Source organism: Varroa destructor, unplaced genomic scaffold, assembly GCF_002443255.2.
Source record: "Varroa destructor unplaced genomic scaffold, Vdes_3.0 BEIS01000001.1, whole genome shotgun sequence".
Taxonomy (NCBI): Eukaryota; Metazoa; Arthropoda; class Arachnida; order Mesostigmata; family Varroidae; genus Varroa; species Varroa destructor.
This window is the reverse complement of record NW_019211454.1, coordinates 20209341-20223549: the sequence shown is the minus strand read 5'-3', so window position 1 is coordinate 20223549 and position 14209 is coordinate 20209341. Positions and strand designations below refer to the sequence as shown.

The following is a 14209-nucleotide window of genomic DNA, read 5'->3' as shown; positions in this document are numbered from 1 at the left end:
GAGTGCATGCATCGAGTAGAGGACCAAATAGCATCAACCGCCAATAGCAGTGCTCCTAACCTTATTGATAAAGAAATGGAGGCTTGAGCGCAGAACTGAGAAAGAAAACGTCGCCGTCAGCGGCGCCGGAAACGACTGACGAAGGGAAATGTACATTAAGGCGTTGCTCGTCGCTGACTTTCATCCACTTGGTTATCCAGCTGTGCACATCACTGGTCGTCGGGAGAAGGAATAGACAGACGCTTGAGAACAGAAGAAAAATCAGAAGGAATCTATCTTTAGCGCCAATTTTTCCTGTAGAAAGCGATGGAAAAACGTTCACTAGATTATCCGTCCCACCGGACGGTGTGAGATGCCACGGTGCGCCGGCAAAGGGAACTGAACTGCAACAAACTCTGTTATTATTATGATGATGAATATCTTTAGTTTCTTGATTGTATTATATCAGTTGCTGCTGTCCAAAGCGCGATAACCATAGTGATCGCTGCTGCGATTACTGCAGCTGCTACTGCAGCACGATGTTCTCTTTGCGGAAAGCTACATTATAATGTTTCGTTATGTCGCTGCTATTATTGCTACTGTTTAGCAAGAGAGGTTGAGACCTTTGCGTTTGGAGCTGGACTAAGGCTGCTCGAATTCCGGCGTGACGGTAGCAAGAGCTGAAACAGCAGTGATAGCACAGCCTCATATGCCGAAGCTGTTAGCGGATTTTGTTATTCACCGGTCGACCGACCGGTGAAGCAGCAAAATCAGGTGTTTTCTGAAAGTGCCATCTTTTTTGTCGAACTGCCCCGGAAAGGTTTACTTAGCGGCCATCGTCTGGTGCCGGTGCTAGTTCCGTTTCGCATCGGTACCCTTGATCTCTTGCAAATGCTTCTAGATCCTCACCTTCCTTCGAAGTCTTATACTATCGCGCCAACATCACGAGCTCTCGCATTGGAAAGCCAACCGTTCCCCGCCTTCTCGGTTACAGTTGCGGCCGTTATCCTGCCGGCCTGGCAACTTCTCAGATCAGATTCTCAACACGCACCCTGTACACTGTAAGTGGTTGTCTGAGTGCGGGTGCGGGAATGAAATGTAAGACCCGTATACGTGTGTAGGCTAGCGATTTGCTGGGTTGATTGCGTTCCTCGAACCGACCGTAGAGGGATTCTTCCAGATTTTGCAGAAAAAAAAGTACCCACTAATTTTTATCCAGGAAACATCTTTTTCCGTTTTGCGTGGGATCAAAACGATGACCCAGATCCCGTCCCTAATAGGTGCATTATAGTGGTTTTTGTTTCTGCTGCGGTCTTCTTGATTTTTCGAATTGTCAAGTATAATTCTAGTCTTATCAATAGCCTAATGGCTATGATCTGAAAAGCTGTAATATACTGGCCAATATTAAGGTCTAATTCCTCCAATTATCGCTATTCGTTGCTCTTCAGTTGAATCAAAATTTATCCCTGTGATCCATTGACAGCCTTTTTTTTTTTAGGTTTTAATTTGACTCTATTCTTATAGCTTGTATTACAATAATACGCACATCTTCATTACTATTTTCAGTGTTCATATGGTCGTTTATGCATGTGGTTTTGTAGCCAAAGACAGACGCGACTATGCTTTATGAATATCTGTATAAACAAAGGACCAAATTTGCTTTAAATTGTTTTCAATTGAAATTTAGACCTTGTTGCCATTTTCGTCAGAGAGAATTATGTCAATTTTTTGGTGGTTGCTATGCCTTCAGCAACTTTTGTTCTATGGATGAAACTAGCCTGTTTCAAGGTGTACCGAAGTTTGTTTCGGAAAATTAGCTCTCTGAGTTGCTCTTGGAATACTGTTTGTCAGCCGCGACGGGGGGAAAATAAATAAGCGAGTATGTGCGACGCTGCTAGGGCTCGTTGTGCCTGCCGTACCAGGTCTGTCTCTCCACAACCGCTGTGGCTACTCGTACGGCTATCACCTACCTTATAGAAGTCGTTATTAATTTCCTCTTGCTTTTGGAGAGATATCTTTTCTTGTCTGTTCTCTACGAATCGCCCTGAGCCAGGTCACATGCTACTCCCTTTTATATTTTTGTACCAACCGGTAAAGCAGCAAGAAGCTGTATCCTTTCTGAGACAAGCAGATAAATATGGCATCCCCTCCCTTTCCTTTTTCTTCTATCTTCATTACCCTAAGACCCACCTTCCCCCTCCCCACTTCCTCTATCGCCAAATCACTTTGTCCTTAATACGAAGCAAAACAATGAAGCTAGGGTTCTTTCAGGTTCTCAAAAGTCGTGCTGTACTCCAATCGGTTAAACGCGAAAGCTTCGTGTTTCGAAATCACATCCTCTTACTATCGGCAACAGTTATCCACGGGTCCAGAACCGGGTCCGGGCGCAGTTTGGTCCACAGTCGCTTCCGCGTAATCTTAACCTGAGCGATGTACGTTGTCTGCTGCGTACGAGTATGTATGTTTGCGAACGACGTCCGTCTTGTGTGTCTCGCCTGTTGGAGCACGCGAACGGGCGCTGCCGCTGCCGATAGATAAGAACAAACCATCACTAATTACTGAAGTACTTAATACTGCGTGCAAAATGCGGCAGTTGTGATGGTGGTATAGTATGTTCAGGATGCCGCATCGTGACTATATAAATACAGCCAGCTATTAGCAATAGTAACCTTTAGCTTGAGCTTTAATCTATTGCCTTAATTTACTGAACTGTTTTGTTTTCTTTAGGTACAGCAGCGAGCTCTCTTTTACTTGCTCGAGGGGTCTGTGCTCAAGGGGTAATTACGAGCAACTCGGCGGTGGCAGTGCTAATTAATTGAATATGTAGCGACAGCGACAACAGTAACGGGGACAATTAATGGAAACAGCAGGATCATTATCAATATATTAACTGGCTTTCTAGATGGCTTTAAAAGCAGATATTACAGGTAGGGTTAGCGTTGGTGTCATTTAAAAGCTGCGATTCGATAGCGGTGGATGCGCTAAAATGGAATATTTTTATTTAGATTTAAACAGAGCGCCTTGAATATGAACGAAATATCTCGTTACGACAAAGAGACCAAACATCGAGTTTTGAACTATTTAAGAGAAGCTAGCCACAAAACAACGCTTGGTGGGTGTCGTACGAACTAACGCAACTCGATCATGCTTTCATCTGGGGAAATACTTCAGACATACGATGAAATCATTTTTAACATGGCTGATGAGACGTCGATCACGTACGACAACAATGTGTGAACGAAAAAAAAATTACCTCCATAGTTTGTGGCAAAGCCCATGCTGGCGCCAAAAAAGGCAATGTAGTGTGTTGAGGTGGAATAGGAAAGGAATCGTGCACTATGTGCTGGTTGCTGTCGGCTGATAAAGCGACTGACGCGGGCTTTTCCTGCCAATAGCTAGGAAAATTCGAAAAAAATCGACCAAAACTAGTGAATAGAAGAAGTTCATCTTCAATTGCAGACCACGTAAATCTTTAGTTATCCAGCAAAAACTGAGACAATTTGAATAGAAAACTTGAATGCATCCTTGATCTTGAACCATCTGTCCCCATATTTTTTGCGGAACTCCCTTCACGTTGTTAATTCAGCTTCATTGTTAGGATAGGCCACATTTTCATTCAGAAACCACAGAGATCCTACAATAACAGCGTTATGGTATAAACAGAAAGATGGCAGCGGGTTAATTGCACTTTCTTAGCAAAGTTCCACCGCAAACTTGGACAAGCTTAAAACAATATCTTTGTATCAGTTGATCGACTTTCATCTGATATGTGATGAATGTAATGGTAACTGAAAAATATAAGGGACAGCTACCACTACCTGATTGAAGGGAAAAAGAAAGCAAGAGATAACTTGTAAATATCGTTGCGGCGATTACCGGGTCATACTGCAAGTATCTTTACATTGATGCAGTGTTACCTACTAAACGCCTGCATTACATCTCTCATTTCAGATAATTGAGATCTTCTGGAACTTTTTCGCTTCGATAATGGTCTCCATCATTCTACACATCCTTCTCGTGAGGCCATTCGAGGCTCTTGAAGGATATGTTTACACTTTGATGACAGGACCCCGCAATAACGGGTCATCAGAGGACAATGCTTCGCGCTACGACGAAGAATCTGGAAAACGTCAATATTCGGTTGAAAGTAGTCCACAATCGTTGAAGAAACAACCCATCGACTATGCGCTTGAGGTGACGGATGACAAGAACGAACAAGTATGACTACAAGACCGGCTGGCCAGCGCTTAATTGTTTTTCTTGATTCCATTAATGGCAGGAACAATAAGTTATTCCTACTCCTTTTATGTGCATCCCTTGTAGTGTTTGTGGCGTGACTATGAGTAAATCAGAACGTAGATTTATTGTTCAATGTACTTGTTTATGGCAAATCACAGATCCAGTTCACTTCTCTAAATCTATTGGCGTGCACTGTCTATGTATTTTGGGCGGCAGCATATAGCCCCTCCATTTACCCAATCACACCACAAACCACATCCATCAGCCCCAGTATGTGAACTGTGCCTCTGTCCCCCTCGTCGAGATCGATGCCCTTTCTACAAACTCCTCAGTCATTCTGTTCTCGCCTCGAGAGACAGATAGAATACGTGTGAAAATATAACGCTTTTATAAGTAATGTCAAGGGTCAGCGTAAACAAGCGATATTTTTTTAGAGGCGTTCTGAATACCGAGAGCAGCTGCATATTAATCTACCTGTTACGTTATTCTATTCAGACACAATAGGTGCATTGTTAGTCACGTTGATCATTAGGTAGTCAGAAGATTGCCCTGTGTATTGTGAGGATGCTTGGATACATTCAATGAATGGAGTTACATCAACGACCTCAAATAATATTTGTCTACGTCTCGTATCCGCTAGCTTTCCGCTACTACCTGCCTACCGCTAGCTATTGTCATGCTAGAGCACCCTTGTCATTTTGGTGCCTACATCTATCTGTAGTGCTTTTGCGCCTATTGGGGGCGACTCCAACCTAATCCTGCTTAAACCTGTAGCCGAACAGCATTGCTTGATAATTTGTTTTTAATCCCTTCAGCTGCACAATCAAGACACAATTTAAGATTATATTGTTTTATTATATAGACGGCTCACTTACATGTTTGGAAAAAGGAATGCTTCAACATTACAGCCTTCAAATGAGGTAAGCTGATGTGCAAGTTACGCCTTCTTCTGTTTGTACATCCTGGGTTTCTTAGTCTCTCGAGGGAATCACTCAAAGGGTTCCATGAAACCGATTGGTGCATAGATATTGGAATCTAGCGTTGCAATTACAGAGTAGACGACTGTTGGCTATTAGAGCAACTTGTGAGAAATCGTTGAATGTTCGTTCTTCTGCAACAGAACACGACAACTGTTAAGTTACAGGCCATATTCTGAAGAAAATTGTTCTGAGCTGAGATTTGCGAAGTGCCATACCGTCTATTTTCAAAAGGGTCGAGTAAATTTTTTGCTGACACAGCGAGTAGAAGTGCCAACACTTACTTTATATGTAGTTCAAGCGAAAAATCATACTCAACATATTATGTCAGGAGGTCTGTACATTTTTACGATGGTAAAACACGTACGTGCACTGCGGGGACGCAGTTCCGGAATACGTACCACATGTTCCACCACGGCAAATCAAAAATGGCGTACCTGTAAAAATCTCAGGACGTTATTGCTTTCTGAGTCTATAATAATGTATAATAGTGACAGGAACACGACCCTAGCACTTGTACTAAGGTAGTCATGTGCAGTTTGAGGTTTCGCTGGCCGCAAAACGATATGTGTAAAGATTAATGTTATGGCGTGAGCGAGTTTGTTATCGCTGACAGCCTTCACCTGTCTGTTTTTTAGGTTAGTAAGTAGGGGCTTCCACAAAAGTAAGTACATTGTAAGTAGCATTATGTTGACTTTCTATCTTTGACCGGACTTTGGACTTTGTCCGGAGTTGAACATTGTTTGAAACTAGTTCTGAAAAAGACCGAGGGCGATATATAATAACAGTTTGATTGGTCAAGGCTAAGCTATTCCCTTACTATCTTCATAGAAATGAGTACCTGTATGGTTAGACTGCCTTTACCTATCCCACAGGCAGAGGTTTTCAGTCAGTCTCTGTATTTAAATATAATGTAGAGTAATAATAAGGCGTTCAAAAGGGTTATTCATTTTAGTCGAATGTGAACATCAAAATTATGAGCACTATTATCCCGTTGCTGCTTTGTTTATACCCCTCCCTTATGTGGAACGCCGTTACAAATAGTTTTTATTTAACTTTTATTTTAATTAAACACAGCTGAGATATTGGAAATTTTTTGCGCAGCTAATTTACGTTGTTTAGAGAGATCGTTGTTATAGGTTTAGCAACACCTAAATGTTGTTGAAAAACGCTTTCTTTATTGTTAATAGTAAATACTATAAGCAGACGTATTTGATCCACCATGCCCTAATTTTCTACGAAGTATTGTATGCTTAGCTAGGGCTAGACTCACGACGCGCTCCGAATACGCCGTTGACGTCTTGAATTGCGTCAATACGATTAACTGATTGTAGAAGGAATCCTATTTGTTCCTTGCACACTTCAAAAATACACCTTTTTTTTTCGAATTAGAAAATTTATAAATGTCTGGATGGTCGCACGCACGGATACGCGCATAACCTATCCTTATTGAACTTTTTGCCATACGGTGGATAGTGAGTTAACAGATGAAGATTAAATAAAATCCATATTTTACTAAGTGTTATGTAAATTGCTTCATTAGATATATAGGTATAGCACGAGAAAAAAAAACGCTCTTACTTTACTGAGCGGGGTGTGAAAGGTGTTAGCTAAACGGTATGCGCTGGTTTGCTATAGCCTAAAATAGTTGCTCATTCGAAGATCAGTACGTCACAGATAACAGCCATTGGCTCGTTAAAGCTATAGACCGCCCGAAGTCTTCGCTATAGCGATAAAATCAGATATAAGGAAGTATTTGGCCGAATCACAATGCGAGAGACATCTGAACGACTGCCTAGGGAATCTGGCGTACCGTAATCAGTTATCAATCAGAGCTTCATTAAAAAAGAATATTATCCGCTTTTTTTTTTTTTTCACAGATCTATATATTTATTTTAAGTGTTTTGCATGAGCTTTGGTGAGTAACTGAACTCATTATGTTGGCTTACTTTAGAGGTCTAGGAAAAAGAACCACACGCAATAGCGTCTCAGGATTTGTTTTAATTGCTTCGAGGTTTATGTCCCAAAAGTCACGCCATTATCAATGTTCACTTTGTATCAGCTTTTAATTTTTTATTATTGTTTTATTGCTGTAGAGAGGCTTACATACGGCGTAGAAGCTAAGCGCCATAATATAAAATGGCCTCAACCATGCGGTACTACGTGCGGCGTTCTGTATTATAATCTAAAGAATGCGCTTGATTTTCTTATCGACCTTTTGCTCTCGCCCCGAACCATTGTGTACCCGTGTGCAACAATAACATTCGATGTACTGATGTCTTTCGAATGCACCTTCAGTAATTTTCTTAGATGTATCCTCAAGAACTTGCCCCCATCAGAAGTCTAGCCAAAGTGGATCTTGCTGTGCTTACCTGGGCCTTTACCGACAGATCTACGAAACGGCATGGCCATTATAAAAGTATTACCCTTAATGAAAATATTCATATTTTATTTTCTATTTTCTTTAATACCTTAGATTTATAATTTTCCTCGTTAACTCTTGTCAACGCTGCATGCTTGTTAATTACGCCTTCCATAGTAACGCACTAAAACGCAACGACCGCAACCACCAGGATAACGCTTCCCCTTATTTCACACGTCAGATAATACTTGCTAGTGGTCTTACTTGAAACCATCGATTCTCAACTTCTACATTGAGGAGTGATGCGATGTGATGGCGCTCAGCTAAAAGAGACATACTTACTGTGAATGTAAGTTCGGCCTGTATCACCTTTAGCATTAAAGCCTTACTAATGTCTGTTAAATTTAATTTTTGCCTTCATGCTCATTGAAGAAGATTCAGTTCAATCATATTTACGTTTGCTGTATACATACTGAAACCTACATGTGCTTCGTAGAATGTTCGAAGGTGTAAAAAAAGCGACGAATATAGTTGCGCACGAAAAATAACTTACGTGAATGATGGTTAGGAAACCTGTTTGAAGTAGAAACTGCAAGAATACATTACTGTAGAAATATAGAAACTAATGCATCCATAGGTAATATCCATTGTTCTACTCGGGGTTAGTCTGCTTGTAATGGTGCATTATTTCACCCCAGAAGTGAAGGAGAAAGCGCTTAGAAGGACTTTTATAAGCAGTAACAATTTTCTAAAAAGTGTCAGTGCACAGGCGTTTTCCATTTTGCACGACAAATCACTCCTCTTTTTATTAGTTTGCTTTACTGTTCGCCTTTTTTCCTCGCCTCTGTCTGTCCCTCCATCTGTCTATTCAACTGCTGGATGCTTGATCCCTCAAAGGTAGCCGTTGTCGCCCACAACGATAAGATCTACCGTGCACCCAACTATCGCTATTGCTAGTGTTTCTTCTACTTGCATACACCATCAGCACTAGCACAATAATGGACCAGAGTTAACAGAAGCAGTAGGCAGGCCGACCTCTGGCTTTCCAAAATGGTGGCGGTTATCACGGCGTGCCGCAGCCGCACAAGTCCCCGCCTTTCACAGGAATCTCATGACTTGCCCCACCTATCCCTTCTCCGCGTAGCTCTAGCTACTCCTCTTTTACTCAGAAGGTAAGCCCAGCTTCAGCACCTGCTATGAAAGTGTTTGCCATTACAAGACCACGCGCAGTCTACTGAACCAGCATCCTGCTGCCCCTCCTCCGTCCGCCCTTGTCTCTTCTGCTGCTATTGTTGTTGTTTTTGCTTCTGTCTGACAAGCCCATCTCTTCACTATTCGCTCACAGGACATAAAAGGTCTTGGGAGGGGAAACGAGTGGAAAGGAATAAGGGGCTGAAAAGGGCATCGCATTCTGTTGGCTAACGCTGTTTAAGAAGTTGATGGGTGGGGCCCACAGTTTGTGTTATGTTATTATGTTATGTGTCCCTAAAGCCTTCGCGCCGCTAGTCCTAGGCCTCCCATAACGTGGCTCTGCTGTTTTTCCTGCCGCTTCTTCAATCGAGTGTCAACCTAAGTCCGTCGTTGCAGCTGCTGGTACATTGCAGTGTTCTTATCACGGACAGGTATATCCCACCCACTCCCGCTTTTTCATCGTCCACACACCCTCTCTGTTGCGTTCGGACTAGCCACATAACTTTTAGGGAACTGTCTCACAAACACTACTCTTGCAGTTATATGGATATAGTTATGATTCGTAACGACGATTGTGGCGACGCGAAATCATGCATTGCGATAAGTGCGTCAGTAGTCAAGCTTTTGTCAATGCTCGAGAAATAAGATAAAATGGCAAATAGGCACCGTTGCGATCTCGGCGGACGTCAGCCATTCAGTCCACCCTACTACGCCGGTACCTTGTTAGACATATAGAGCGATATTTTGAAGCCGCCGTGAAAGATCATCAAATAATTACCATTAACTTCGATGCATTGGATATAGCTGGCTCTCTAACCTAAAAAGTGCCTAGTGCCCAAAGCAAGGCTCAGTAAGAGGACGGACAACAAGTGAGTGGCTCAGGAGTTAGTCATCTTTCAGCGGTAATTTTCTTGAGCTCTATAATCATTATTAGTACACGTCATAATTGTAATTAGCCTCCTCGTTCGGGGCCTGATCGTTAATTTCGTTCAACGTCGTAGAATACAACGGCAAACCGCATTCACAGTTGGTTGTCGCCCTCTCCATAAGCCCGTAACCGGTTAGACTCCTCGAGCAATTACAGCGGCTGCTGTGACAGTTATTGCGGTGACAATGATGGCAACGCGGATAGGGGCAATGGCCGTCTACACAGCAGCTTTGCTGAATTGGAGCTAACGACAGCGACGAGTCTCTCATGCTGCCGTACCACAATGCGTACCACATTTTGAGTGATGCTAACTAATAAGAGACTCCCACAATTATGTCCGCTTACTATTTCTCCCCTATATCTGACCGACAACGCCGCCAATTCCCTCTTTAGTACTACTTTTCCTTTGCGGATTTTAGAAAAGGAAAGGGTACCGTTTAGCAGCTGTGCTGTCAATGCGGCTACAATTTTTGCTACTGTTACTGCCGGCGGTACCAGATAAGATAGCAGATAAGACAGCTGTGTCGCTATAGTGGCAGTAGGCTTAATTTAAATTATGGAAAGAGAATAGACCAAGCGATTTTAGCGTTCGACTCGGACAGCATCCTCATGACCTGCGCCATTCTACTCGTTGAGTGTACACTTTGTGCATTTCTTACTGTTCCTTGTTGCTATTACCATGCTGTTAGAGTGCAGGGACTCTGCCTTGTCTATTTTTTTTTGCTTTTTCCTATAGCTATTCCGTGATAGTACTATATATGTATATGAAACGAATGTATCTGGATGACTTTCGTATGTGCAAATCGCTGAATAAGATGACACAACGCTTGTGTGAGGTCGTCCCGTTTGCTTAATAAACTCATATTGACTAAACAACCGCTTTCAAGCTTGTCCCTGATAGATGCGGGATTGTTCCACCTGTTTGGACTTACTTATTTTCTAATATTAATGAAGTCTTTGCCTTTTTTGTTTAAAGAACGAGCGCCTATTGAGAAAAGATCAGCAGTTATGAGAACATCCGCTTTGAATTCGCACAGCAGTTGGACTATGAGTGATCGGTGAGGCCATCGCCGTGAATGCCACTCGAAGTTTCACCTCCTTGGTCCAAGTCAAAAGACCGAGCTGTCCTAGTTGGTATTCTTTTTTCAGTGGCTTATTCAAGGCTATAAGCGAATGTCTAACATTAAGAAAACCGAACAAAATATTGATTGATACGTTCTATATTTTACTAAGCTTAAATTCATTAACCCCTAACATACTTAGTTGAACAATTATACCTTTGTATCGCATCACTGTATTACTTACTAATCACTAACTCACTTATAAATAAACATCTTCATTTCCAAGGAGTTCGCAAGGCGGGAGGTACAGCAAAGGAGAAGTAAACGAGAACCAGGCATCAAATACAAGATAAGATTACACCATTAGCGGGTCGAGTTAAAACATGAATATCTTAGAAGATATTAAGCTGTAGCTTCAGGGTTCGATTGGAAGTTAACCGAAACAAAAAGCAATTTTTGCCGGACGTAGCGACGTACCATAGGAATACAACGATACACAGGTCTATAGAGCTTTTCTCTCTGCGGCCTAGATAAGGATCTACAGAAGTGGAGTACTTAATAAGTAACAGCAATTTTAAAAGATGTGCAGAAAAAGTAAGCCGGCCTTTTGACCGTTAGTAAACGTTGTAAACGAATCCGGCACTGCTGCTTATAATATAATATATTAATAATAAATGTGCCTTTAAAATGATCCGCCGCTTGCGAAAATAACTAATGTTGCTTTTGTTACAAGAAAAAAAATATTGCAAAAAGCGCTCATCGAAAAATTATCACCGTGTGCCAAGAATATATTTACTATGCCGTATACACTTACTCATAATATATAACAAAAAATTTATGAAGTGCATTTTTATTTCTAGCGTCACGTGCTATTGCTAAGTGATTGAGAAATAAATTTATTAGAACGTTGTCATGATCGCTTATCTTCATTTAAAAATGTTCATGCGTAAATCTGAAGCTATTTCCAGTAATCTTACGTTTTAATAATAGTAATCTAACAATTATCTATTAATAGATAAAAGATTTTATCAGTTGTTGTAGGAGCAACAAAGTAAGTACGACTGATCCCATACCGAATGTCTGTTTTTGGTAATCTCATGAGGGAAAAGTTGCGTGTAGTCCTTTCAACGTAATAAATTGTCGTGTCCTAAAAGATGAAACGAGAAATACATCACGAATAGTAGATCAGTTGATGAAATATACAATCTAAAATATAACTGCTGTATCCAATGGGACCTCTCCTCAAACGTAAAAGTGCTATCGTTGAGCTAGTCGCAGACTGTCAGGAGTAGATATGTCGTTTAGTCTTTCTCATCCTGGACTACAAAATTTTCAGAGAAAATCTTAGGCCTATTGCTGGAATTTCCAATGAACTATTCAAATGTAATAACCATTGCGGTTTTTATTGAGCCATCCAGAAAGCCTTATGGCACCGTGGCCTCATCGACTAAAATTTACTATCTTATTAACTGGTAGTTGTTCTGCTTTGATCCAAAAAGCTGCTTCTGTCTGGATGTCCATTCGAGGCTGAAAGCTTACTACGTCAAATAGATTTATAGCTGAGACTATCGGCGTTTTTGAAAGGGATAACGCTAACTAGATGTTTTTCACGCAATACTTCATCAAACTGAATTCTTCATTTACAAAAAATAGGACGACTTCTTTTTACCGTTAATTTTGGTTTCTTAAATTTGGACCTGCCTTATATGTTCACCGACGGCCATCTTCAGCCCCCACAGGTCGTGCTATTTTTCTATATTTTAGCGCTGTTTTACAATACGCCGCTGCATAGTTGTAGAAATAGAACAACTGTCAACTATGCAACTACGACGCCACCCGGTGGAGAGCGGGCTGCCATCTGTCTAAAACATCACAAGTTTCACCGCCTTCCTTCCTCCGTAACTTAGTGGTCACAATATAATATCTCCCTGAGCCCTAGTCAAAACAGGGCAGCACCAGTCTTTCGACGCTTCAGCTTGCCAAACTTCTCATCTCCCGCTTTTTATCACCCTTTCACGCTCCGTCCCATCTTAATATTATCGAACGTACCCTAAAAACACTTTAACAACCTCTAGTGATTCCGTTCGGCCCCTCTGTCTACCCTATATTCGAGATCATCGTTTGCCGGCAGCTTTGATACAGTGCTGTGCGTGAAGCAGCAGGCTAACAACTGGGTACGCCACCCTGTTGTTAAATCAGACCCAGTAGCGAAATGGGTTCAGACATTCAAGATGAGAGTACGCAAGAGTAACTACTATATCAGAGTTACCATTACTCTCAGCTAATAATATGGCCGTTACCACCTATCTATTCATCAGGCGTATGAAATCATGCCTAGCTAAAACTGGCGAGTATACCAATCTAAAGAACACAATGGACATCTTTTGCTATGCTTACCTTTTCGTTTCTTCTCAAAACCAGCCATTTACCCACCCCGATTTTAACTTCCACCACCATTTTCCGTTGTTTTTCTCTATACATTCGACCTGTCCTTAGGGTCAGAAATCTATTCTTGCTCGTTGTCTCTCTTGCCTTTCATATTTTATTTGGACCAGTTTTGCTACCTCTTACGTGACAGTGATAGGCAATTCTACTACTAATACTGTAAGAGCGTAGAGTGGGTGGGGTGTAATTGAAACGCTTGCGATTCGGATGTCTGAGGCTACTTAAACGCCGTATTACTTTGAACAGAAAACCCAATGAAATCAGCTCATATCCCGGTATCTTCTTTTTTTCTCTTTCGTTTCATCTATTCCCTTTTCTCCTTCCCCTTTCCTACCGACAAACGAAATTTTCTGACCCTGTTGACTACCACCCTCGAAAACCCCTGTTTCAGTGTTTCCATTCGATAGCTCTGTGATACGACCATATTGCTTTTTCGTTCCTATTTTCCTGAATGATACCGCCCTGACCAACTGCGTTGTTTGTTTGCGTAACTTAGCCGACAAATGACAGCAGCAGTACAAAGCAGCATCCACTGACAACATAAATCAAGGTTAATTAACCGTTTAATTACTGCTATGCGTATGCGCATGCGCATGCGCATGCGCATGCACGTTAACGGCATCAATCACATATTTCAAAGCGATTACACGCTTCCCTTCACGGCTGAGTTTCGGAGCTCCCGTACGAGAAGAACTGATCCAGCCGGTCCAAGCTATGCCTCAGTACTCAAGCTATGCATTCATAAGTGTGCATTTTGAAAGGGGAAAACGCTCGCTATAGGCAGCATTTTTATCTTTTTCACTTCCATTAACTTGATGAAGGTGTTTTTAGAAGAGCTCAGTTGTGTGTTTAACAATGACAACTCGTCATTTGAAAATAGAATGACTATTTCACCACACTAGGAAATAAGACAGCGAAGATTTAATGTCGAACGAGAACGATGCCAGTCACCTAATGATCAGCGTGTTTTTCTCCGAATCCCAAACCTCTTTCTGTATACATCTGACTTACTTGGACCGTGAGTCTT

The 14209-nt window shown here is 41.7% G+C and overlaps 1 protein-coding gene across 5 annotated transcripts in view; it reads left to right on the top strand.

The window, feature by feature from the left end:
• The window catches only part of LOC111255399 (O-acyltransferase like protein-like), a 132263-nt gene extending 120613 nt beyond the window's left edge, over positions 1–11650 (top strand). For 4 of the 5 annotated variants that reach the window (XM_022817349.2, XM_022817339.2, XM_022817358.2 and 1 more), the window contains exons 12-14: positions 3931–4197; positions 10653–10806; positions 11024–11650. In XM_022817349.2, coding sequence (XP_022673084.1) covers positions 3931–4197; positions 10653–10688 — 303 coding nt within the window. In that variant the 3' untranslated portion in view covers positions 10689–10806; positions 11024–11650. Of the gene's footprint in view, positions 1–3930; positions 6721–10652; positions 10807–11023 lie in introns of those variants that run through there. The other variant, XM_086977022.1, reaches the window with a different exon arrangement.
• Positions 11651–14209: the final 2559 nt, after the last annotated feature.